At 30.2% G+C, this 26,168-nt stretch overlaps 4 protein-coding genes across 6 annotated transcripts; 1 reads left to right on the top strand and 3 right to left on the bottom strand.

Annotated features, from left to right (window-relative positions):
• Nucleotides 1-70: 70 nt before the first annotated feature.
• On the bottom strand, nucleotides 71-4,219 carry LOC106776321 (deSI-like protein At4g17486). The gene is made up of 5 exons (XM_014663735.2): nucleotides 4,065-4,219; nucleotides 3,685-3,913; nucleotides 2,191-2,478; nucleotides 1,821-1,901; nucleotides 71-544 (listed from the first exon to the last, which is right to left on the bottom strand). The coding sequence occupies exons 2-5, from the start codon at nucleotides 3,845-3,847 to the stop codon at nucleotides 399-401; spliced, it is 678 nt and encodes a 225-aa protein (XP_014519221.1). The 5' UTR covers nucleotides 3,848-3,913; nucleotides 4,065-4,219; the 3' UTR covers nucleotides 71-398.
• A 966-nt stretch (nucleotides 4,220-5,185) lies between these two features.
• On the bottom strand, nucleotides 5,186-9,051 carry LOC106777406 (nudix hydrolase 8). Of its 3 annotated transcripts, none has more exons than XM_022775740.1 (11): nucleotides 8,709-9,051; nucleotides 8,484-8,608; nucleotides 8,042-8,322; nucleotides 7,751-7,816; nucleotides 7,492-7,629; nucleotides 7,168-7,245; nucleotides 7,035-7,085; nucleotides 6,882-6,916; nucleotides 6,506-6,614; nucleotides 6,057-6,198; nucleotides 5,186-5,214 (listed from the first exon to the last, which is right to left on the bottom strand). In XM_022775740.1, exons 1-11 carry the CDS (start codon nucleotides 8,753-8,755, stop codon nucleotides 5,201-5,203), a joined length of 1,086 nt encoding a protein of 361 aa, XP_022631461.1. In that variant the 5' UTR covers nucleotides 8,756-9,051; the 3' UTR covers nucleotides 5,186-5,200. The 3 variants fall into 3 exon arrangements, with proteins under 3 accessions (XP_022631461.1, XP_022631462.1, XP_014520477.1); XM_022775741.1 differs by lacking the exon at nucleotides 5,186-5,214 and adding an exon at nucleotides 5,617-5,765; XM_014664991.2 differs by lacking the exon at nucleotides 5,186-5,214 and having other exon boundaries at nucleotides 5,838-6,198; nucleotides 8,709-9,048.
• A 3,425-nt stretch (nucleotides 9,052-12,476) lies between these two features.
• LOC106776921 (ethylene-responsive transcription factor 6) lies at nucleotides 12,477-13,930 on the bottom strand. Its single transcript, XM_014664396.2, has one exon. The coding sequence runs from the start codon at nucleotides 13,562-13,564 to the stop codon at nucleotides 12,647-12,649; it is 918 nt and encodes a 305-aa protein (XP_014519882.1). The 5' UTR covers nucleotides 13,565-13,930; the 3' UTR covers nucleotides 12,477-12,646.
• Nucleotides 13,931-24,299: 10,369 nt separating this feature from the next.
• On the top strand, nucleotides 24,300-25,851 carry LOC106776965 (ethylene-responsive transcription factor 2-like). The gene is given in 2 exon segments (XM_014664448.2): nucleotides 24,300-25,449; nucleotides 25,452-25,851. Coding segments are annotated over 2 exon segments (807 nt in total). The 5' UTR covers nucleotides 24,300-24,689; the 3' UTR covers nucleotides 25,499-25,851.
• Nucleotides 25,852-26,168: the final 317 nt, after the last annotated feature.

Raw genomic sequence — 26,168 nt, forward strand, 5'->3', positions numbered from 1 at the left:
CATTGTAAAAGAAAAATAGAGCATCCAGCTTTGCGTGAAGCTTTCAACTGATGCAGGTCCAAATCACTAATTGATCAAATTTTCATTCATATAAGGAGCAAACACAAGGTTTACATTAATTAGTCATTTTGTGCGTTACAAAAAGGATGGATTGGGAAAGGAATCACTCAATCAGATTTAACAGTATACCCGAACACTTTTGTCTGTACTCCTAACCAGTCTATTTTGACACGTACAGGACATTATACAACAGATTATAGTCTTTGTTCTACAAAGCATGCATTGTGAGTCTTAAATATTCCAGTAGAGAAACTCGTTGCACTAAAGCTAGGATCATACATAGGTACAAGCCAAGAGAACAAAGAAAGAATATAAAACAAAAGGTAAACCAACTAAAATCATAGGTGCTCCCGCGCCAGCCGAACTGGTTTTTCCTTTAGGAAAGCAACATCACCATTTGGTGCAGTTAGCAAATGATGATTGGGCTCATCCTCTTCACTCTCAATGGATGCGGAATGACCATCAGATCCTGATCCATCATCATCTGCAATGGCAGAAATTTAGATCCTTCCTCACATGATTTAGTTAAAATCAAGATATGGAACAAGGAACAAGGAACCAGACTCCATTATGCTACAAGATCCAATGAACAATACAAAAGCAGAACTTATATTATACAAAACACGACAAATTGTTGCTGGACATCTCTTCGAGATATTAAAGGAACTCAAAAGCAAATTCTTCAATAATTAATCAATGTGTTTTAAAATGTCAAACATGTGTCCATGGATATATTTTTGCAAGGGAAGAAATAAAGCCCCATTTACTTCTTGGTTGATGATGAAGTGCATACTTTCTTCAACCTTTTTTACACAAGTATTAAAATGGACTTCATATAAGAATGCATACTAGGGTTACATATAGTGATGGATTAAGAAAAGAAAATAGTGAGGACAAGAGATTAATCGATAATATTTTCGTCAAATAATGCTTTTACAAAATGCATAATATAATGATAAAAAAAATCCAATATATCTAAGCTCTTAAAAATTATAATTTCCCTCTACATACTTTCATATCTTGAGAATATTGTACGATTTTATCGTCAATATTATTAAAATATTGAGAGACTAGTCTCTGTGAAAAGGAAATATGCAAAATAGAGGTGAGGAATGATAATTTTTTCCCCAAGGAATAGCAGCAAGCAGCAACAATATTATTAAGCTATAAAATTAGCATCAATTTATTCTCTTTTATTTCTTTTCATTTCTACATTTATTTAAAAAAATATATCTCATGGGAGAAACGCCTATTCTTTTATTTGGGGCAAAAAAATTATTAAATATGTTCAAGTAAAAAAGTATCTTTTCGGGGCAATTGCTCTGCAGTCCTTAAGGTTCATCGGGCCATGCTTATGCTTTCTATGCGCCCATGTGTAACAGATACTCTTTCATGGATAGCCAATAAAACAAGATGAAATGAAACATAGGGTCTATTTGGACTAGTTTCTTCATAAGTACTTCTAGCAAAACAAAATTGAAATTACCTTCTTCATAAGCTAAAATTGAAATTTACTCCAAGGAGTTTTAAATTCACCAAATAAACGAATTATTCTCTTGAATTACCTCATCCAAACACAAGGTAAGCATAAACTAATTTGTAGAAACTTTGTCATATATTTTAATTAGAAAATAAGTTAATTTATGTTCTCCCATAACTTCTCCAAGTTTTTGTTTATAACTAATATATAAGCTAACTTTAGCTTTTAGAAACCCATAAAATGCGAATCAATTTGGACCATTATAATCCTAGCATCTTACCAGAAAATGTAAGACGTTCTGGATGATGTCTAACTGCGGCAGCCTGGAGGCTTTCTGGCAGAAGACAATTGCAGAAAGAACCTAAAAGATTAAACCACACATGATTAGATGAGAACAAAACTAGTCTCCATAATCAGAAGATTCATAAAACGAAACCCAATGTAAGCATGCTTGTTTCCCTTGTCCTCTTATAACCCATTTCAGCGGTAATGTGAAATTCACATCTGTGCAACCTGGACCGTATCTTCTTAAAACAAAAAAGGAAGAAGCAAATGGAAGGTGCTATACTAACGTATGCTACACATGTGCATTATTAATGCAAACCAAATTGTGATTTACAACAAGAATAAGCAAGCGGAAAGATGCTCACCTACACGAGCCATTCGATTTACCCATCCGGGGATAGGACTTCCTGTTAGATGCTGGCAAACTTCATCTGTAAAATGGTTGCAGTTTTTTGCAATAAGATGATAAGTGTCTCCATGATATTTTGCTGAAAGGCGCTCTATGAAAGATCGAAATTCTGAATTGGACATATCAGTGCTTCCCAACAACACTGATCGTCTGAAGATGAAGCCTGGGCAGCTTCTAGGCTCCACTTCAAACACACCACTACTTGGATACTCATGTGCTCCAAAGCCATATTCAATATCATGCACTGTTCATGAAAAAAATAAGCTTAAAGTTGTTGCAAGATGGTATTTAACAACTAAAATGGAACTGAATGAAAAATAAACCAGGACAAATATTCATGTACATCCAAGCTCCCTGTCCAGAATTTTTTCAGGGCCAGCTTACTGACTAAATTCAAAATGGAACAGGTAATCAAGTTTATTCACAGTATCAAAAGGCACATTTTAGATATAAGCAATAGTAGCTGTTCTAAACAACTGAAGCAATCAACATGAGCAGAAAAAAAAGGAAGGTAAAGTCACTTAGTCTTGTCCTCCTTTAAACTGTTAAATTACACATTTGTGAAACCATCGACTACTCTATACATAACGAAGTTACGCTTTTAGCATGATGACCTGGTCGAAATGGCACATAATCAATATCCAGTAGAAAGCTTAAATTTGCATGTCAAAATTCACCCTATGGTTCATAAATTCATCACCGGGGGACTTTAAGTACGTAAAAAAATCCCAAAATAGATCAATTACGGAAAACTAGGTGTGGAGGAGAGAGAGAGAAATGGTTGAAAAATACAGAATGAGTACAAAAGACATCAATTATTCAGTAAAAAATTTTAAGGAGCCAAACTAACGGCTAGTTGTACATCACCATGCGTTCCAAATCGTAGAATAATACACACAATGCAGGCTAATAACGTATTCTCTAACACCTGCCGCGTTTCAGGTACAATGCACACAGCAAAAGTCATTTATTATATAACAACTTCGTTTAAAATTACCCTTTATTTCCCCTCTTTTAATAAGCATACATTGTTAGCAATCATAAACTGTAAATTCATGATCGGAACATCGCCAAATTTTACGTTTCTTGCCGAAGGCCTAACAGAACCCTTCTCCTTAACTGTGAAGAAAGAAGAAGGGTCACCAATAAAGACTACGAAAGAAGCCCTCAATAAAGATCTCATGCTAAATAATATTTCTCAAACTTTAGTTTTCAACTGCGCCCAATGGTGACATGTAATCTCATACGGTGGGACAAGTTCTTCGCTGTAATAAACTGTATATTAAAGTAATTCCCTCATTCATTAGTGGTAACCTTCAACCCAGCTAAAATTTGCAATATCCGGCGGCGCCCCAGAATGAGCACAGACAAGAAAAATAACAGAAAAAAGATCCATATAAAGGAAGGAAAAAAGAACAGGAAAGGAAATATAAGGAAAACAGACACAAACCTTGTATACCCGAATGAAATATTCCAAGGCCAAGCATATAAAGATAATTGTTTATGGGAGTAAGATCATATACATTGAGATACACCGAAGTACGAACAGTATTATTCTCTCTACCCCGTTCTTGTTCCGAGCTTGAAGTTGTACTCAACGGAAACCACCGCATTGTGGCCGCGTCCTCACCCCTTCTTCAATTACAAATCACAACCCCATCCCCTTCCCCGTTAAAAACCTGCAGAAGCATCAATTAATCAAAACAAAGAGATTCAATTCAATGTTCCCCGAAATTCTACAGATTTGGAATATGCAATGAAAAAACGAACATTGAAGGTGTGAAGAGCAGGATCGCTGAAAAGAAACCCAGAAAGGGAAGAGAAACTTACGTAGAAGTGGGGATTGAAATATTGAAGAGGAATTGGGAGTAAAAGTTGGATATGGAAATTTTGGTGCTTGAAATTAGGTTGATTTTGGGTTTAGTGGCTTCGCCGTCATTATTTGAGTTCACACTGCAACTGTATTATTCTCATAACAACAATCACAGTTCGGTTTGTCTGAATTTATTACTGTGGATAATAAGATTTATAATTATTAACTTTTTTTATTTTTTTTCAGACTTAGCCCAATAGTCAACAATTAGATTCTTCTGTCGTCAGATCGTTAACAAATATAATGGAATTCAATGTTCACTAATCCTTTACTTATTCATCATCTTTATATAATTATAATTTTATAATAAATAAGTACTTCTATATATAAAAAATGTACTTTTAATTTAAAAAAGAGGCACTTGCTCTATGATATGTTGTTAGTTTTTATATAAAAAAAAAAAAAAGTGAGTGGCTTCAACCATAACAATAATTGTCATTTTTACATGCTAGATCACAATGCTAATAGTTTAAAATAGGATAAAGATATTTTGACATCCAAATTTTAACAAATTTTTTATACCGGACACGTGTCATAAGTCAATTGGTCCATATACTTCAATTTTTTTAAACATTAAACACACTGACCAATTGACTTATGACACGTGTTCGGTGTCAAAAATTTGTTAAAATTTAGATGTCAAAATATCATTATCCATTTAATAATAATGTTCTAAATTGAATTAAAAGAAGGAATAATTATGTATTTAGGATGGTACATGTATGTATGATACCCGCTTCTTTAAAAAGGTTTCCTCATTACTTATTTATTGTAAAATTAAATAAATGTTATTTGTTATTAAAATATAAAAGTAAATAAAAAATTGATTGTTACATAGTTTTATTGAATGAAAAATGCAAGGCATGGAGCACCATTTTGGTTAGGAAATAATTGAAGGTTAATAATGTAGTCTTGAATTTTCTTTGTTTTCACATGATGTTGTCGTTCTCTGGTTGGGAGAAGAAGCCAACCCTCTCCAAGTTCTTCGCCATCTTGACTCCAAATTCAGTGGCAATGTCATGGCAGAACATCATGCTAAACCTTACAACTTATTCCATTTCAATTTACAAATACAGACACGTTGCAGTCCAAGTCATGGAATAATCTCTGTAATAAATTAAAGTTTTCTTGTAATACTAAATAAGTTGATGATGAAAACGATGGAAAAAATAAATCAATATTAATTACGTTAACAGAAAACTCACGTCAAAAATATAAAACAAATCACATGCAACTATCATCTCCTTTCACATCCAAGGTCTGATACGTCATATACATTACGTATTTTTTTGTCTAACATAATTTACTAGTTTTATTCACTACGTCAACAAAATATACTTTATAATAAGAGAATTTATAATAATAGAATTTTAAAACTTTACACTTTTTTATTCTTATACTATGTATCATATAAACGTAAAAGTATGTCATGATACTATTGTAATTGTAAAGAATATATTATAAAGAAAATTGATTATTTAGCACACTTTAAATAAACGTTAAACGTAAAAGTGTGTCATGATATCATTACTATACGATAAGTATATGATAAGGGTTTCTTTGAGAATTTCTTGGTTTTGGGGAGAAGGGAATGTTGCAGAATGGATCAAGAATCATTTTGCTTGGCTCAAGTTGGAACGCACACAATCAAATTTCCACTGCAAAGGCGTGATGAACAAGTGTGAGAGTTACGCATGCTACATTCCAACGTTGCTCTTGAAGCCATCATGTATGTAAAATCTCAGTTTCATTACTTAACAAATTGGGTATGATCATCTATAGTGTATGGTTATATCAGGTATCAACTTGTTGCTCAAATTTGAGAAGAATTATAGTAGTATAGTGTATTAGCTGCGTTAAAAGAGCACTTGCTCATGGTTTTTAGATTTGAGTGAGACAGTTGATATCTTCCATGTTGATGACATTATAGTACAGGGAAGATGACTTGCCATCAAATTTGGAAACCATGTGATGTGCAGATAGTCCACTGTAACGTTTCTCAACACAAGCAATACAGATATTTATGATCTTCTTGAACATTGAATCTTCTTGGAGAAGTGGTTGCTCTACAAACTCAACCAGAGGCATCCACTGCATAAAACATCACGTCAATTATTCTTAATCAGCAAAACAATCATGATTCATCAGAAACAAAAAACCATGATTGAGACAGGAATCAGTTTGTGTATCCCATCTTAGATCCAATTTCTAGAATTAGATTAATAATGTCAGTATTACAATATTTTTTCTGCATGCGTGAAAAAATAGTATAACAAACAAGTGTCTCTAATGTATAGAAACAGTGTTATACTATTCACTTTCTATAGAAAAGAAAGGTTACTCGATCTTAATTGGTTGTTATTATTTCTGTCATCGTCAATGAATAAGATTATCTAACCTTGGCCGCTTCAATTTCAGGATCATCAACAGTGATCTCAGCTGACAGGGGTCTTAACATGCAGATGAAGAACAAATCTGACTTCTCAAATGCCACCTTGTGTGCGTGTCTGGAATTGATGATGCAACCAATCAAACATTGTTGGTTATGAAAATTACAAGAAAACTACCACAACCATACCATTAAAAACCTTGTAGCACATTTTATTAACAACGTTTTGAGTATTGTTAACGAACTTCTACCAGTTTATATATATCACATTGTACTCAATTGGTTAAATATTTGTGGGAATGTAAGATTCAATATAACTCAGAATCATTCGAAGCCATTTAAACTTTCAAAATTACATAAAAGTGAGTGTGGATAATGCTCTTACCTGAATGCTATGACTTCAATGAACTCGGTACAAATCTGCAACATGAGCAAAAGGCAGTAAAACAAAGCACTGACTTTAAGTAACGATGCTATATCATGCAGCATGAACAAATTCAATATGAAGTAACACCAGAGGAACATCTCATATTCTCACCCCAGTTTCTTCCTTCACTTCTCTTACGGCTCCTTCGTATATCTCCTCTGACTGCCAAAAGTTAAGACTGGTAAAGATTTTTGAGTTGGAATATAAAATGTAAAGAAACTTGGCTGAAGTGAAACTGAACTACCTGTAGAACAAATCCCGTTGGTATCTTCCAAAGACCACGATTTGCAGGAGCACAGTACTTCTCTTGGACTACAAGGACCTTCGAAAATTTATAAGATGAAATCATATTAATGCAAGTGCTTAAATGAATTAACTTAACTATAAGTTTGAAATCATATAACAGAAACGCAAAAAACTAAGTAGAGCATGAATAAGATGATCATTTTTGGTTTAGAAATGCAGAATAAGGAGATCATTTTGCGGGGAAGAGAAGGAAAAAATCAACTAAAGTTTGTTTTCTATGTTTTGGATTCAGTATCATCGTACATGACTTTGATGTTAGTACCTCATTTCTGTGATTGATGACAAATCCCCCAACTCCTACATGATGTGATGCATTGAATGGAAGCATGCAAGGTCCTTCAGGAATCCAGTATGTTAACATCACATATCCTGGTTCTGCATGGTGGTATCCAAAGCCTTCCTGAGAGCAGGAGTCATAGGTTCAACAATTCTTCTATAATTAATAGCACAGTAAGAACTGAATATATGACAAAACACAATTAGTTATCTGTTTTATGTAATCAATCATGAAGTTATGTTACCTTAATAGCTATTGGAACTAGGTCAGATTTCTCTAAAGGCAATCTAAGCCAAATCCCCTTCTTTCCCTGCAATCATCAGATAACCCTCTGTCAATACTTCATGAGGCAACAAATGGTATCACAAACAAAATAAAACTGAAAACATCTATGCCTTTCATTCCCCAATTACATTATATATAAACTTCTGCCGTTGTTATAGTACAAGAAGCTAATTTCAGAGGAATCGGCAACAGTATCAGGTGTTAACATTTTCTCTGCTAGATGTTCCAGGAACATGGACAGAGATTTTACCATCTTTTTCCAATGAGAAAGAGAAAAACGCAGAATAGCTTCGAAGTTATTGGGGTCGTCTGGTAACCCATCTGAATCAACTACAATCCCTTCATACACATCATCAAACGCATCAAGTACTCTCAGATTTCTGTAACCCAAGCTAGAAGTTGAGCCATTTATGCCATTCATACGATGGAAACTCGTTTCTGCCGCAAGATCATCTCGACCAACTGAACTGATAACAGCTCTATGAGCCATGTAAATGTTATTCAAGGCTTCATAGTTCCTCAGAAATAACCCTGACATTGAAGATAACCGAGTAAAAAACCCAGCACCAATTGAGTAACTCAAATTATACCAACCATGCATGTTTCAATCCGTACACATACAGGAAAAGAAAATGCAAAAACTGAAGAACCAACAGAAAGAAAAGCCTGAATGAGGCTTTATTTGGTGTTACCTCCGAAACAGTTGAGCTGTCTAGAGAATCTAACGCTGCTGAAATTAGAGAGCAAAGAGGAATAGGCTGTTGTTCTTCCAGCATTTACAGTCTCAGAAATGCAAGCCGAATTGGAAGAGAATGAACTGAGCTCCATCGATATCAAAAGTCAGAAACTTGATAAGAAGTGAAAATTAAAGGTGAATATATACATATATTAGAATCTCAGTCTAAATTGCAAACTACTTTAGTCCTCTAGCAGGTGTCGAAGTATGACCAAAAGAGCATGACATTGAAGTGATTTACGGTGCTTGGTAGTGTTCTGTGACTTGAATCCCATGTTTGAGTTAAGAAGCTTGATAAAGACAAAGTGATTCATCATGCTGGAATATGCTAGTAGCCACCGCCACGCAAATTGTTAGAACAATGTTAAATTGATGATGTCGGTTTAAAATATTGTATCCTGAAAGGCTAAAGTGACATGAAAAATTGGCCGACCCAGAAAATGAAATTTATCATTTTGCAAGAAATGAAGGGAAGGAGGGAAACGAGTCATCAAATAAAAGATGACAGTGAAGTCACTTTCTTTTGGAAGGACAGCGACAAGAACTTTTAAAGTCTGTTCTTTTATATATTTGGTAAAAACGTTGTTGGAAGGTCTAGTCATGGACCAATTGCACTTTCAATAACCATTTTTGTTGCTCAACTAGAATATGAAATTTTAATGTCATTTTCAGCTAAAGTAAAACATTTTAATTAGTAATATTCAAAAATAAATTTTAAACCTAATTCAATTTCATAAAAAAAATTATATTAGTTTTAATTTTAATTAACGTGAGTTTTCATCAAAAGAAAAAATTACAACTGAAGAGGAAAGAGATAAAAGTTATGCTTTTACCTTATTAGTAAGATCTTTGACTGTAAAAATAAATGTTATTATAAGAAATAGAGAAATATTGAGTTGAATAGTATATTTATGTGACACAAAACGAAAAATAATATTATGAATAAAAAATATCTATTTTGTCTCATTTTTTTTAACATCGTAATATTATAATAACATGTGGCGACAACATTCTTATCACGATGATGTGATTGTTTGCTATTTTTGTCATTTTGTTTGGTTATCGCCCATAATTTATAATTTTTGAATTTTAAATTCTAAGAATTTAAATTTTTAATTTTGTAATGATATAAAGTTAATAAATATACATATTGAATAATAATTTTAATAATATAATATGTTTCTTGCTACACCAATTTTAAAATATATCATTGTTTTATATTTCACTCTAAATAAACATATATAATACTACTAAAACACAATACAAGATTATACAAGATTGCATAATTAAATGATATTAACTAAAGAGTAATGCTATGTTGTTATGAATGGATTTGGGGGAGTGGATTTGAGGGTAATTTTGTTGTTTTTTTGAGTAGATTTGTAGGTAATTGAGAGTGGATTTGAAGGTAAAGTTTGTGAGAATTAGTGTATGATTTGATTGATGTGATAGAATTAAAAAATTTGTTTAATTGGTAGAAATGAAAGATTATCAAAATGCCCCTAAGTATTAAAGTAATATAAAATGATAATGGTTAATATTATATTTAATTATAAAAATGTTTATAAAAATAAAAAATTAATATTATTATTAACATGAAAATAAATTGCATTATTTTTATTATTATTATAATATGTTTATTATTATTACTATTATTATTGTTTATTATTATTATTATATTATTATTATTATTATTTTTATATTTATTATAATTATTTTATTATGTCTGCATCATTTGTTTCTAATCCCTTTCATCTTTCATATTGAATCTTTATATTCAAATAAATAAAATCAGTAACACAGTTACAAAAATTGAAAAAGGGCAAGGTGGACATTTGATATAAATTTTTTCAAATCTTTGTATATAAGCGAGGATTGAAAAAGTGGTTTATCCCGCAATTCTTCGCTTTCCATTCTTTGCCAATCCTTTAAAACGAATATAAAATAAATTGATAATTCGTCTTCGCCAATCCATGGTAACAGTAATTTCCTTTAAAGCAAACAGGCCATAAATGTTTGCATGTGTGTATATACACAAAGTTAGAATAACTTAACTATAAATTTTGAGTTCAAATCAATTCTTTACATCATATACTCCATAAAAAAAAAGCCCACACTGATCCTTATTTTATATCTAAATAAAATATTATGAATTAAAAAATAATTAGGTTAAATATGTTTTTAATCTCTTAACTTTTAGTGAAAATTGGATTTAGTCCCTCTTCAAAACTTTGGCCTAACTTAGTTCTCCAACTTTAAAAATATATGAATTTAGTTCTTTTAACTAAATTTGGTCATGTTTATTTGATGTTTCAAGCACGTTTTATGATAGCATTTAGGTTGTTTATACTGTTTGACACATTTTTGCTTCAATGTTAACTGAGAAATGCGTTTGAAATCTCAAATAAAGTTAACAAAATTTGGTTAAAAGAACTAAATTCATACATTTCTAAAGTTGGGAGACTAAATTAGATCAAACTTTTGAAGAGGGACTAATTCTAATTTTCACTGAAAGTTAAGAGACCACAAACATATTTAACCCAAAATAATTTTATTTAAATCACTGTTTATTGTGTTAAAACTACAAACAATTCTTTTAATTTTTTAATTAATTCTTTGACCCACACTTAATATGTGCTGAAAAGGATAATTAAAGTTATGTGACAATGGATTGGAATCCTAATTGATCATGTCACTTTCAGTCCTTTACTGAATATAATGATGATACCAAACAGTTGAAAAAAAAGTGCCACGACTTGATATAAAACTTAATCAGATTTTAAGTTTGACTATTTTAGGTGAATGCAATAGTGTTAAATATTCTTAAGAAAAATTATCACATGCAGTGATCTAATTAGACTCTAGAATCTCTCATAAAAATATTTAGAATATATAAAAAATAAAATCCAATATTTGCATACTTTAATAAGTGATTCAATATGCCACATATATGAGTTTTATTTCATTATTTAGTTTAATTCAATATTTGCTTAAGTGATTTGGATTTTTTTAACTGTATTTTTACAAAATTGAAATTAATGGTTTGCAGTAACTTTCCCACAAAATAGAAAATTTTTCCCGTAGTAATAATAATTATAAATTCTTTTTAACTAACAGAATTTGAGTTTTAAATATGGGCGTAAAATAAGCATGGTTTATATGTTGTGGCTTCAGCAAGCCTCCTTTATACCAAACTATTTTGAGGGGTTAAAGCATGAAAGGATGACCAAGTTCAGGTAATCGTTGAATCTGATGAGTGGATAACATAAAATATTCCGACCATCATGCTTATTTACTTATTTATTTTTCAGAAGTCATCTCAGCTTCAATTTTGAATATAAACCTTCAAAAAATAACGAAAATATGTAACTTTTTTTTTTTAATTATTAAAAAGGTAAGGTATAAAGTCAAAAGTAGGAAAGAGTCTTCAGTTGAAAAAGAACTCTGTAGAGTTTTGTTTTCTTTCTTTAATTGACATGTGCTGTATTATCAAATAAGTCCAATTTTTTTATATAATTTTTAAGCTCAGTATCATAAAATTTAAAAAAATATATACTATCTTAAACATAATTAATATATATTCTTCTTTTTGTATCTATTATTTTTTGTTGAGCCGTGCAAAAGATAAACAAAAATGGTAACAATCGCAGTTGTGTTAGATTGTGTTTCCATAATGGCAAGCGCGAAAGCACTGTTCTAAGATCCGAAGCCCCTCTCATGGAATTTCTCATTTTCTGACTACGTTACCTTCCATTGTTAAGCATGTCTATTGACGAAATTTTGATAATATTTTTTTATAATATTTTTGATAATAAAATATGTGTTTTATTAATTTATTTGAATTTACGTTTAAAAAAATATTTAAAATGAATTAATTGTAAAAAAAAAATAGTTAAAAAATATTGTTAAAAAGAATTTATTTTCCCTTTGGGTTGTCTGCACGTCATCGTGTCATGTATAGTGTTGTTTTGTTTAGCATATTAACTGGAAATGTTTTTACTTACAGGAATAATGTGAGAATGAAGAGGCACAAACAATGATTCAATTTAAACAAACGAATAAACAAATGATCTCGATTTTCGAGAAGGAAAAACGAATAAAAAAAAGGTGATTTCAATTTCACACAACCATAAGCTGTGGATAACCCAACGCCGGATGAGGAGATAGCGGCGACAGAGGCGGCACGGCGAAGATTCCGTTAGCATCGGAACCCCAGAAGCCTGGCCAGCTAGACGGCGTTAAGGGAGCATCCTTAATACAGGTGACGTCGAAATCTTCTACCTTTTCCCTCTTAACGACTTCCACCACCGGCTCTTCCTCTTCCCTTTGGCGTTTGCGGCTATCGGCGCCGGCTTCGAGGGGAAAGTTGAGGATGGCTTTGGAACCGCGAAACCTGAATGCAGCTCGGTCGTAGGCTTTGGCGGCTTCCAGAGCCGTTTCGAACGTCCCCAGCCACACCCTGGAGCCACGCTTGTTGGGGTCGCGGATCTCCGCCGCGAACTTCCCCCACGGTCTCTGTCGAACTCCTCTGTAGTGCTTTTTCTCTTCTGCAGCCGGCTGCACCACCTTTCCCGCAACCTCACCCTCTCCGAACTGGATCCACTCTGTCTTTTGCGGGAGAGAGATTTGCAGCGACGGTTTTCGATTTGACTGAGGTTTCTTGCGGTCATGCGTGTTCGAAAACGTGAAATCCGAGGTTGATGTTTGAGGGTGTGGATTCGGAGTCTGGTGATCGATTATTTGGGGTTTGGACTCGATTTCGAAACGAGGGAACTGGTGTTCCGTGGAAGTAGTTGGGAAGTCGAAAAAGTCAGAGAAAAATTGGTCCATTGTTGCAGATGAGTGAGAAGTTGAAGATTGGGAACAGAGGGAGCTTGATTGAGATGAGGTGGGGTTTGGTTCATCAAATAGAAAAGAGAAGTTATTTTTGGTGAGATCAGAAGAGGGTGTGATTGGAAGAGGAGAGAGTTCTCCGAGAAGATGCAGTTTTATTTGATTGAGAGCAGAAAGTTGAAGAGCGTTTGGGTTTGCCATCATTTAGAAATGGTTTCTTACGAGGAAGAAGATGAAGAAGGAGCGTGCTTGAGATGTTCAAGAAGCTTAAGGAAGATTTTGAGTGTATCAGAGATAGTGGAAAATGAAGATATATAGCCATGAAAGATGTTCAAGTTTCAACGGAGGTGCCTGCAATGATTGTTGCACGAACCTTCCACTAACTTACCTTCTCAATTATTATAATCATCTCTCTCTACTGTATCCATTTTTTAAAATTGGGTCGGATACTTGAATTTGATCCGACAGGTTTTTCTTAAGACTAACACTCTGCTTAAACATGACCCGAAAATTTGACTCCGTTCCCCAATTACCCGACCCTGTTTGCTTCAAACCTAATCCTGTCTCAACCTTGCCCTAGTCAACTGCATGTTCTTTGACTTTGGAGGGATGATTATACCCATTCTTTGCTTCTGCTGTCACTTGTCAGAGGGTCCTCTTTGTCTGTCCGTTGAATACAGTTTAGAAAAAACTAATTACTAAATGAGATAACTTGCATTGTGGATAGAACATAATTATTTGCTTTAATAGCTAATTTTGTACTTAGTTTTGTTGACAAATCTCAATTTAATCTCTCGTTTTAAAAGTGTTTGAAATGGGTTTTCACTTTCAAAATTTTGAGTCAAATTAGTCCCTTTTGTTAAACAGAAACAAATGATCTTAAGGGTTTAATGATTTAGCATAAGAGATATTATTTTATAGATATATCTATAAAATAATATCTCTTCTGCCAAATCATCAAGCCCTTAACGTTGTTTGTTTTTGTTTGACGAAAGGGACTAATTTGACTCAAAATTTTGAAAGTAAAGACCCATTTCAATTACTTTTAAAACGAGAGATTAAATTAAGATTTGTCAACAAAACTGAGGACAAAATTGGCTATTAAACCTAATTATTTCTATTGATATGTTTTACTACTTCGTTTAGTATAGTTTTAAAATAATGTTAACTGATTCGGGTTGTTTTTGTTTTGTCTTAAATCGTGCATTCCAAAAGACATAAAAGCTAGAGTGTTGGCAAGGTTAAAGGAAGATACTGAAAGTGCAAGCAAAGTTTATCTGTATATTTTTAGTAAAATGTTTAATTCTAGAAGGCCTAAAAGGTATCCTTCGTTTGTGTTAAGCCTCTGAGCTGTTTACTAACAACTGAATCGTGTTGATTTATATGTTTGAAAATCCTTAAAGATTATGTTAGATTATTTAAACTAAAATAATTGAGTTTTTTGAAGTTGAGTTAGACTTAAAACCAGCTTTTAAGATATATTATAATTTAGCCTTATCTCTAGTTAACGTGAATTTCCAAGAGATACATCGTAATTAAAACATTCAATCACATTTTTTCAATTAAAGTCATTTTTAGTGTCGGATATATAGTTTTTCTAATTCTATGACACTTTGATTCTAAGTAATGTAAGATTGTATATGCTAAAAGTACTCATACACTTAAATCAGTATCACGATAAGCTTTAAAATTTGCGATAAATGCAATTATATAATCATGACCTGGTAAATATATGTTTTATTGGTAAATTTAATTATGTGTCATACTTATTAAAGTTTTTAAATGTTTGAGAGAGTTCGGCCATCTTCGATGTCTACCCAAACAATCATACATTACAAGTTTGTATGAGCTTTTTTTTTTTTTTCATCATCTCTAGTTTTTAAGAAAGTATATTTTTTCTCTGAGTTCTCTAAATTAAAAGAACTTATTTTGAGATACCACAGAAAATCATTTTGTTTAGATTTGCATCAGTCAACCCTAATATGCAGTTATGTAACCCATCAAGAGATTAATCTCTCTATTCAGTTCCGTATTAATTTCATTTTCTAAATCTTGCTTACTAAAATGTTTGCACGTAAACATCAAAGATGAAGATAAGAAAGAGATTTAAGGAGAAAATTTTTTAAAAGCCCTGAATGATTTAAACAATGCTATTTTAAGAAACTTGAAACGTTAGTACCTTGATAAAAAAAAAAAAAAAAGCAGTATAATACAATTTTTAAATAAAATATGAACAATTCATAGAATAGTTTAATGAATGATTCGGTCATACATAGAATGGATAGAAGAACTTCTAGAATGGTCATGGCTGATTTGGATGTCCTGTTGCTTTCTCCTATTTTTTATTTTATGTTTAAACTTTGGCCTCCTCAGAACCCTAATCATTCTAGTTTGACTTCATCCATATCATGATAAAGTCCGATGAAACGGTCTCATACTATATTGCACAGTGTTTGTAAATGTTCTAAACCCTGTCGTTTTGTTTATAATATTAACTTTAGAAGATCTTTGTTCAGTTTTCAACATTGTTCCCATTGTCTATTGGGCTAGCCCAAAATGAATGTGCAGATCTAGTGTTCATAACCCAATTTTGTAACGCATGAAGACATTTCTAACTCAGATGACTCAGTCTTCTTCGGTTTCCCAAAGTGGAAAAAATTTCAAGTTATAAAACACACGTTCTTTTGATGTCGTACGAGTAGCATCTAGAATAGTTAAACAAAAACATTACAATGAAAGTAGGTCGTGCCGACAACAGGTGAAGTTTTATTCAGTTTTTCTATACAGAATCTCATCCGATTATAAGTCTGCTGAATGATATAATTCAATTTTTCTATACAGAATCTTATTCGATTATAAGTTGTTTGAATGATAGAGAGGTAAGGTTAATAATTGTATATTGGAGATATTATTTGTTTTGAAATTGTTTTTTATAATTTTACCTTTAAAATGTGTATGAAAAATTGTATTTAAACTTTTTTAAGTTTTGGAATATAATCTCAATTGATGTTTAAGGAAAATAATGGAAAAAGTAATTAATCATTTTCAATGAAAAGAGTAAAAGATATATGATTTTATTATTGATCTCCCGATAAATATAAAAATTGTAACATTATTATAATTAATATATATATATATATATATATATTTACTTTATGAAATATATGTTAATTGTCATGGTCATTTTTATAGACAGTTAATAAGTATAATGGGTCGTCTTATGCTTTTTTAAATATATGGTATTAATAATTGATTATCGAGTTTAATTGTTTAAAAATATATCGCATTAATGGTTAATAAATAGTTTTGGCTACCACAAGCTATATAAATATAGTAAAAACTTGATTTATCTTAATAAAGTAGACATATCTTTATGAAACGTGACTTGAGCGTGAGAATATTTTTTGCAGGTCAACAATCTATCAAAGTGGATTATATTATCAAAATGCGTTAGACGATTGAAAGAAAGCAAAACAAAAAAGACGACCGTTATGATTTTATTCATTAAAAACACATTGAAAGATAAAAAAAAATAGTTAAACTAAGTCTTAACTTTTTAAACAACGCGGAATTAGTGAACCTAATAAAAATTAAATTAAATAATTGGATATCCAAAAGCTGAAAAGAAAGAAATCGAATTATAATTGCATTGTATTACAGATTTACGTAAATGGCATATTGGATGTGGTATGAAGGTTATTAATTTATTATAAGTATTGATGAATTGTGGATGTTATAATTTGAAGAGATGATTAATTTGACCGTTACATAGAAAAGTCATATTTAGCATTGAATGAGTTGTATTATTATATGGTGGATAAGGTTTTGTTTTCTACTTTATTTTGATATGGGCATTAAAGTGCTTGACAATATAGATTATTGATTATAGATATGTGGACAAGATTTTCAACTTGTTTGATGGAACCATGATAAGAGTAAATTATTATAATCACGGTGAATGTGTGAAACAATAATTAGAAACATTTCTATCATTTTTTTAACATGTGATAAATAATCTATAAACAATATTTATATTCTTATATTGAAATTCTTTTATTATGTACACTAAATAACATCTTTGAAAGTTGAAGAAAACTTAATAGCAAATTTTTTATTGTATAATGTTGGTTTGAAATTTGATGCTCTTAGTGTCAGTATAAAGTCTTAAAGAGGTAGATTTGACCCTGTGGTGAGCCATAAATGGTTTTAGTTCATTCTAAAACAAATAAATAACGTTTTCTAAAAATTTTATCATATTAATTAACTTGTTATTTATTTAATATATAAATATATAATAATCATTTTAATAATTTATTTTTTAAATATACTTATTTTGTTAAATATATAATAATCATTTTAATAATTTTTTTATTTAAATATACTTATTTTAAAACATTAAATAATTTAATTTTTTTAGTTAAAATAACTCAGAAAATTAAATTAGATCAAAGTTTATTAACTTTTATTTAATATTAAAAAAATCAAAAAACATAATTAATTCATGAATATTTTATTGACAAAATTTTTAACATCGATAAATTATCCATAATTTTTTATTCACTAATAGGTTTTTACGATAATCGAGGAATTTTATCTCTCAATAATTTTGATTTTTTTATTGAGATTAAGTAAACAACAAATATTAAAAAAGAAAAGAAAAGTGAAATTTTAAATTAAAAACAATACAATTCTTTGTATAAATTAGACTTATATATTATTGTAATATTATATCTTTCTAATAAATATTCTTCAAACTTTAATCAAAACTTATTTCAAATATAAATATTACCTTTCCTTGTCTTTAGCATCTCTGGGAATCTAGCACAATTCATTTAAGTCTGATAATTTATTTATTTATTTTTATTAATCTTGGATTTGTTTTATTTTTTCGAAAAGTACATTTCCTGAGAAAATGAAATATTAATTACATGGATGAAATAATTGATTTCTTATACCTGATGAATTACTGAGATTGAAAATATATTAGTGTAAATGAATGATGAAGTCAACATAACTGTTATAAACCAACCACCCTTTCAGGAGGTTTCATCCAAATGTTTGACCTTCATAAGTGTTATAAACAATGTTTTTGGACTTTTACTTTTACTGCACTTTTTCTATCTGGAGAAAAACTATTAAAAATATATATGATAGAAATGTGATCAATATTTATTAAGAAATATATTTTAAAAATATAAATTTAACTTAAATTCAATGTATCACATTTCAAACTTTGGTATGGGAACAAGTCCATTTAAGACTAATCGCATTCACATTGTTTTATTTTAAAAAATTAAAAAATACACCTTTTTATAACATAAGAAAAAAAATTGTGGGTTATCTGGTAAAAAAATGTTTGTGGCATTTTATTAAATTAAATACATAAGAAAAATAGGTTCAGTGTCTGCTTTCATAAAAATAGATGGCTTGCTCTCTTCTCTATATATTAAAATTTTCCATATATAACAAGTTGTTTATATTTTTTTTTATATTTAAAATGATCTGTGGTTGATTAATGATATGAAAATATGCTATGCCTAAAAATTAAAGTGAATAAATTAATCCTATATATACATTATTTCTTTGATGTTTTTGTATGTAGGGATTCAACTCGAGAGTTTACTCAAATCATTACATTCAATCGACTGATTTGAGTTAAATCCTTGATCATTATTTTTTAAAATACACAATGTTGAATGACATTTTATATTTACTTATTTTTAATTGAGATGAACACCCACCACCTTTCTTTGGAGCATAAATGATTATGATTCCATTAATTAAAAATAAATAAAATTACGGATATCATGTAATTTTTTAAATGTTTGAAGTTTCTTTAAACTAAATACATCGATATAAAAGATCATGCAATGCATAATCAATAACGTTTCACATTACCTCGGAAAATACATGCATATCACTATTTTTTAAAATTTAAATAAAATAATTAAAAAAATTAAAAATTATATGTATATTTTATTTTAAGTCATAAAATTAGACAAGTATGTTTAATAGAGAGATCAAGTAATTATATTTAGAGACAAGATATATCATTATAAAAAATATATATCTCATTTAATTAAAGATTACAATTGTCAAATAAAACGATGACATTAAAATATGATTTTAGAAAAAAAAAATGTATTTTCCTTTTTCTAAATAATTGAATAAATTTAGTGCCTATATTACTTAATAATATAAATATTATGTATGCAAAAGTTGAATACATTGAATCATTGGAGAAGAAAAATGTTTTATATTTCGTCAATCATAGTTGGGTAACGTATGAAGAAGGACTAGAAAAAATTCATTTGTACAATTTACGGCGTGAATTTTCTATTTCTTATTTTTTTTTTGTCTAAAATTTAAAATTCCAATTTCAACTGTTGAAGAGTTTTTGTCCTTGGTAGGGCCTCTCTCATGTTATATTCCAAACTGGTTCAACACAGATTCCAGCCCACTAAATCTATATTCTTATATAATTTTTTTAATCTATAAATTATATATGATCTTATTTATTTATATTAAATTTTATTAAAACTGAAACTTATGAATATATATAAAAAAATATTTTTATATTTTCAAAACTGTATATTTAATCATTTTATTTATAACTCGATATATTGAAGTTTAAAAGTGTAAATATAATGAGTAATACTTTTTAATTATTTATCATCAAAAGTTACAAAGATTATTATAAATAGATTAAATATGTCTATTGGTTATTTAATTATATAATTAGTTTATCTAGTTAATTTTAGACTAATTTAAGAACGGTGTGATTTTTTTTTAATTTTATAAATTTATTTCAAGTTTTAAAAATATTTTTTTAATTAATAATTAAGAAAAAATGTCTTAAATAAATAAATAACTTAAATGTTATTTTAAAATACTTTTGAACTTTAAATTTAATTATAAAAAACTAAATCCACATGTTTTGACTTGATCGATTAAATTGAGTTAAAATTTTGAAAAAAAATCTAATTATAAATTTTAATTAGATTTAAGGACGACAACATATTTATTTCATTATAAATTAATGTCGCTAAATAAAAATATTGGAAAACTCTGAAAGATTGTGGGATTCACGTGTTAGGAATGGGCACGTGGACACAAAACAGTTTCGTGTATTAACAAAGTAATGAGAATTTTCTAGTCAAAATCAAACTTCGAACGTTGTTATGGTCATCGGTCAGCTTCAAAATTCAAAGGTTGGGCACTCCGATTTTTAAATTTAAACCATTTGGTACACAGATTCTTTTTTTCATTCCAACGGAAAATAAATACAAAAGTAGTAAATATATTTAATAGTTTAAGTTAATTATTTAGAAAATAATGATTCAAATTCATATTGAGAATACAATTTTTTTTATCAATTAATTAAATTTGCCTTTCATTGTGTGTGACATTATCATTTTAATACTAAATATAATTAGTAAAATTAATTTCTTATTTGCAAAAAAAGTTGTTGAGAGAGGTCAGACAAAAATAATATTTATTTTTGTTGGACATGCTGGTTGTTTATAATAATAACACTTATACAACATTCTAAAGTCAAAGTTTTTTGTTTTCTTTTTTAATAATTATAATATTGTAAAATGTCATTTTCAATTTTGTACTACATTTTAATTTTTCATTTCACATACTTTAAGATTCATCGTATTGTCAAGTTTTAAATTAAATTTATCGTTTAAAATCTAAATACTCACAATATCCAAAATAAACTTTAAAACACGCCTTTAAATACCACGCAAGGTTAAAAAATATGTCTAAATTTGTTATACAAATTAATAACTTGGTTTAGATAAAATATTTGATTTCAAATTTTATATAATCTTGTTAGCTATAACTTAAACTTAGTTAATAACTACTGATATTTGTAATTATCCATAAGTTAATTTAGTAGTTATGGGATCAAATGCACAACATCTAAAATTTTAGATATATATACACATGCAACTTTAAAATATTCGACAGAATGTTTGAATTTTAAATTTAATAGATAAATTATTTCACAAATACAGATAAAAAATTAAAATGATAAAATAGTTATCCGTTTAGTAATAATCTACGTGTAATTTACTTTTAATAAAAATATTAGTTAACAGTTACATTTAAAGAATAAATTAAATATAATACATTGCAATATCATCCTTATATGTACACGATTTATACAGAAATTTAATGAAAAAAATTATGAAATGACACTTTTAAAGAATAGTTAGGTCTTCTGCCTACAAAATATATTACATTTTTTCTCCAACTTAACATATGGATTACCTTTAATAAAAAAAATATTATATGGCACTTCTAAGGATGAATGTGGTCTTTTTCAAATACTTGATAGTCAGAAAGTAAAAATCAATTTGTGAGAAACGAAAGCAGAAGATGCATATAAGACATTATTAAAATTTAAATTTCGTTGTTTAAAAAACAAAGGAAAAAAAATGTGAAGTTGTTTTAATCAGAATAAAAATTAAATTATTAATAAAAGTTCTATTGTGATCTGATAGCAGTTTGGGCTTAAATATGTTTTCACTTCCTATGGGGCGATTTTGATTTTAGTCTTTTTTCAAACTAAGGTACAATTTAGTCCTTCAACTTTAGGAAATTCTCTGGTTTTAGTCATTTTTATTAAATTTTTTTTAACTTTATTTGTTGTTTCAAATGCGTTTATTAGTTAACATTGAAGCAAAAATGTGTCAAACAGTGTAAACAATCCAAATACTATAATGAAACATGCTTGAAACGCGTTTATCAGTTAACATTGAAGCAAAAATGTGTCAAACAGTGTAAACAATCCAACAAATAAAGTAAAAAAAAAAATTGATAAAAATGACTAAAACCAGAATTCTAAAGTTGAAGGACTAAATTATACTTTAATTTGAAAGAGAAACTAAAACTAAAATCGTCCTAAAATATAGGGACTAAAAACATATTTAATCCTTTCTTCACACTTGAATATGTTGAATTGTATTGTTATACAATAAATTATAATTTTAATGTATAAAAGATTGTGTCATCTTATAATATTCACGATATGCCTCTTATTGCCAGTTAAATTAAAAAAAAAAACTAAACTATTTTAGCTCCAATATTAAATCAATTCGAGGCCTCAACTCATTTTTAATGGAGTCCACCACGAAATCACTTAGTAAAAATTATGTTTATTTTTTATTATAAAATATTAATTGATCATAGATATCATTCTGAATCAATAAATATGTAAAACTAAGGACATTACTATGATGTTTTTATTTATTTATTTTAATTATCGAAATACTTTTTCATTTTTTGCCGTTGAATAAAAAGCAAAAAAAAAAATTATATTAAAAAAACTGCTAGTTTTTTTTTTTTTTTTTAAAGTTACACCTTTCTAATAGTTTTTTCACTAACAAAATTATGAGCATCAAGGTTGAGGCGTAAATTTTTAAAAGAAAAAAATGCAGAAATTAAAATGAATTATTCGGAGTTATTATTCTTCATGCTGATACATATAAATCAATGTATCAATTTAGATTACCCATTCAATCAAATCCTTAAACTTTATATATTATTTTATTAATTATTTTTATAGTGGCGTGGTAGTTGTAGCAACCAACAATCGAACATATGAACTAAGGAGTAACATTTCAAGATGATTTATTAATGACTGACCGAGACGTATTTTAAACAGAGTAATTATTTATTTAATTACAATTAAAATATAAAAAGCACGCGACAACAAAATAAAATTAGTATATAACTTCTGTTTTGATAAAGTTTTCGTTAAGTATTTTTAAAAAATGAAAATTTGAAATGAATTAAGCTTATCTCATAAGGTAAATTTATTTTATTTATAAGTTAAAACAAGCTTTTTAAGAAGTTAAATTATAAGAGTTTACAAAAATTAGAATGTACAAACCAATTTTAATTTATAACATTATTCTGGTATGCTTAATAGTTTTACAAACATAATAATCAAAATTAATCACAGTTTAAATATAATTTTTTTTCTCCAATCTTTTCAATGGTAAAAGTTTCAAAATAAACAATGCATCAATACAACAATTCTAATTATGTTATCTAAACTTTATGGAAACAAAAGTTTCTTTAATCCTAGACCCAATTAATTAATTACCACAATAAGTTCATCTGAGGAGTTGAATTAGGAGCAGTTTAAATATACCTTGTTTTTCTTCTATCATTTGAGATTTGAGGAGAACAAAATCCTGAAAAGGTTATTATAGACTTGAGAAAATACTCCAATGTGAATGCTGACATGGGATAAATTTAATTAAAAGGAATTATTTAACTTAAGTAAAATTAAATATGGTAAAGATTTGTTTAATATATAATCGAAAGGCCATTATCTGATTAATGTAGAATATAGAGTGGTAGCATCTTTTTATAAAGGGGATGGAAATGATGAAATGTGAAAAAGTTAGGGTTTGTGAATTGATGTTGTGTGATGAGCACCAGCTTCCTGGAAGCAACACTGATAAAAAAAAAAAAAGTGAAGTTACAGTGAGATGGAAAATTAAAGGAGGGTGGGGTCGTCATTTGGCAAGTAGATTAATTAATGGGAGGTTATTGACCTTGCAAGAAACTTATATCCACCAATAACATCCATTGCAATTTCAAACCTCACCAAACATGTCCATATCCACTGCATCATTTCCTCTCAGTCTACTTCCACTTTCGCCATTCTTTCTTTTCTGCTTCTGCTTTTTCTCTTCCAAAATTAATCCTTTTGCTTTTCATTTTCCCCTCTCAGTGCAAACAAAATTAGGGTTTTCAATAATTTACTCCTCGTAAAAATAAACCTAAAAATAGATTTAATTAGTTTGTGCGTGAATTTAGTGGCAGAGAAGACGACAAAAACAGCAGAAACAGACAAGAAACAAGTTGTGTGGGCGTGCAAGTCGAATGACATCATAGACAAAATATTTTATTACGAAATACGGGGAATAATGCACGTGATAAATCTCAAGCAACTTGCACCTGAACCTTGCGATTCATACATGGGAACCTTCGGAGAAGCCAAGGCTGACAACATTCGTAAATCCAAAAGAATTTAACTTAAACCCGAAACCGTACACCAATTGAAAATTAAAATATTTCTAAACGCCATTGATATTAAGCTCAAGTTTATCATCCAAGTTCATGTACCTTCCCTTTTATAAAGACCCTCATCTACTTTCTCTTTCAACTTTCAATATTCAATTCACAACCTAATACCATCCATCCCTCAACAACACAATCCACGATCCTTCTCTCAACACCACACAAACGATAAAAAAACACAGATTGCCTAAGACACTGCAACAAAGACATTTCGGTTACAAAAATGTACGAAGAAACTACCTACGAGTCCGATTTGGCTCTTTTGGATTCCATTCGCCGCCACTTACTCGGGGACTCCGAGGATCTCAAATTCGGACCCCCGATTGTTAACTCGGGCAACACTTCCCTTTACTCTCGGAGCTCCAGTTTCGGTAGGTTGTACCCGTGTTTGAGTAACGACTGGGGAGAACTTCCTCTCAAGGAAGATGATTCGGAGGACATGGTGCTCTACGGTGTTCTTCGCGATGCCGTCAACGTAGGGTGGGTCCCCTCTCTCAACGCGGACTCACCGGACAGTTTTTCTTCGGGTTTCATCCCGGAAGTGAGTGTGAAACCCGAACCGGATGTATTTCAGGCACCGGAACCTGTTTTCACTCCCCCGGTGATTCCCAAGGATGCACCGGCGGTTGTTCCGGCGAAGGGGAAGCACTACCGCGGCGTGAGGCAGCGGCCGTGGGGAAAATTCGCGGCGGAGATCCGCGACCCGGCTAAAAACGGGGCTAGGGTTTGGCTCGGAACGTTTGAGACGGCTGAGGACGCCGCGCTGGCTTACGACCGAGCCGCGTACAGAATGCGCGGGTCTCGGGCTTTGTTGAATTTCCCGCTTCGGATTAATTCGGGCGAGCCCGAACCGGTTCGGGTGACGTCGAAGCGAACGTCGCCGGAGCCTTCGTCTTCGTCGGAGAGTGGATCGTCGGCTAAGAGGCGGAAGAAAGTGGTGGGGTCGACTGTGACGGCTCCTAGTGGATTGAGAACAGGGCAAGTGGGAAGTCAAGTGGCTCAGTGCACACGTGCGGAACAGTTGTTGGTTAACTAATGCGTTATGGTGACGTGGATTTCAGTGCTCTTTTTGTAAATTCCGGTTTGTAGTTATCTGATTCTGAGAAGATGCGTGTGGCAGTGGCAGAAAGAAGCTCTTATTAAAAAAAAATTAAAACAATAACCCAAAAAGGAAAGGAAAGTGGCACAGTGCAAAACATGCATTGTTGCCTCAATTCATTCGAGTGGCAGCCATAAAAGCTAAACCAGAAAAAATAAAAAATAAAAAAACAGAGCTGGAAAATGAAATTAGTGGTGGAGGTTTTGTTGGGTTTGTGAATACAGTCCCAATATTTGTCATTTTTTGGTTCAATATTTATGAAATTTGTGAATTGGGTTGCATCTTACTTTATTCCTCCACATTCTGTCCCAAATAAATCAACTATAAAGGCTTTTAGACAATCCAAAAGCAATCAAAATAAATAAATAAGAACAATATGATATTTTATCAACCATTTTTGTATTATAATAATTTTATTCATTTTTAAACTCGTGTGTTTTACTTCTCAAAATTAACTTTTCTGTTGAATCATATGATTTTTAATGTGAAGTATTTGATTTAATTTTTTATTAAGCCAATTAGCATGCGTCAACTGAATATAATATGCTCCAAATGGATAAGTCTTAGAAATGAACTTATAAATTAGACGAGATTTTTTTTTTC

Source organism: Vigna radiata, chromosome 11, assembly GCF_000741045.1.
Source record: "Vigna radiata var. radiata cultivar VC1973A chromosome 11, Vradiata_ver6, whole genome shotgun sequence".
NCBI classification, from domain to species: Eukaryota; Viridiplantae; Streptophyta; class Magnoliopsida; order Fabales; family Fabaceae; genus Vigna; species Vigna radiata.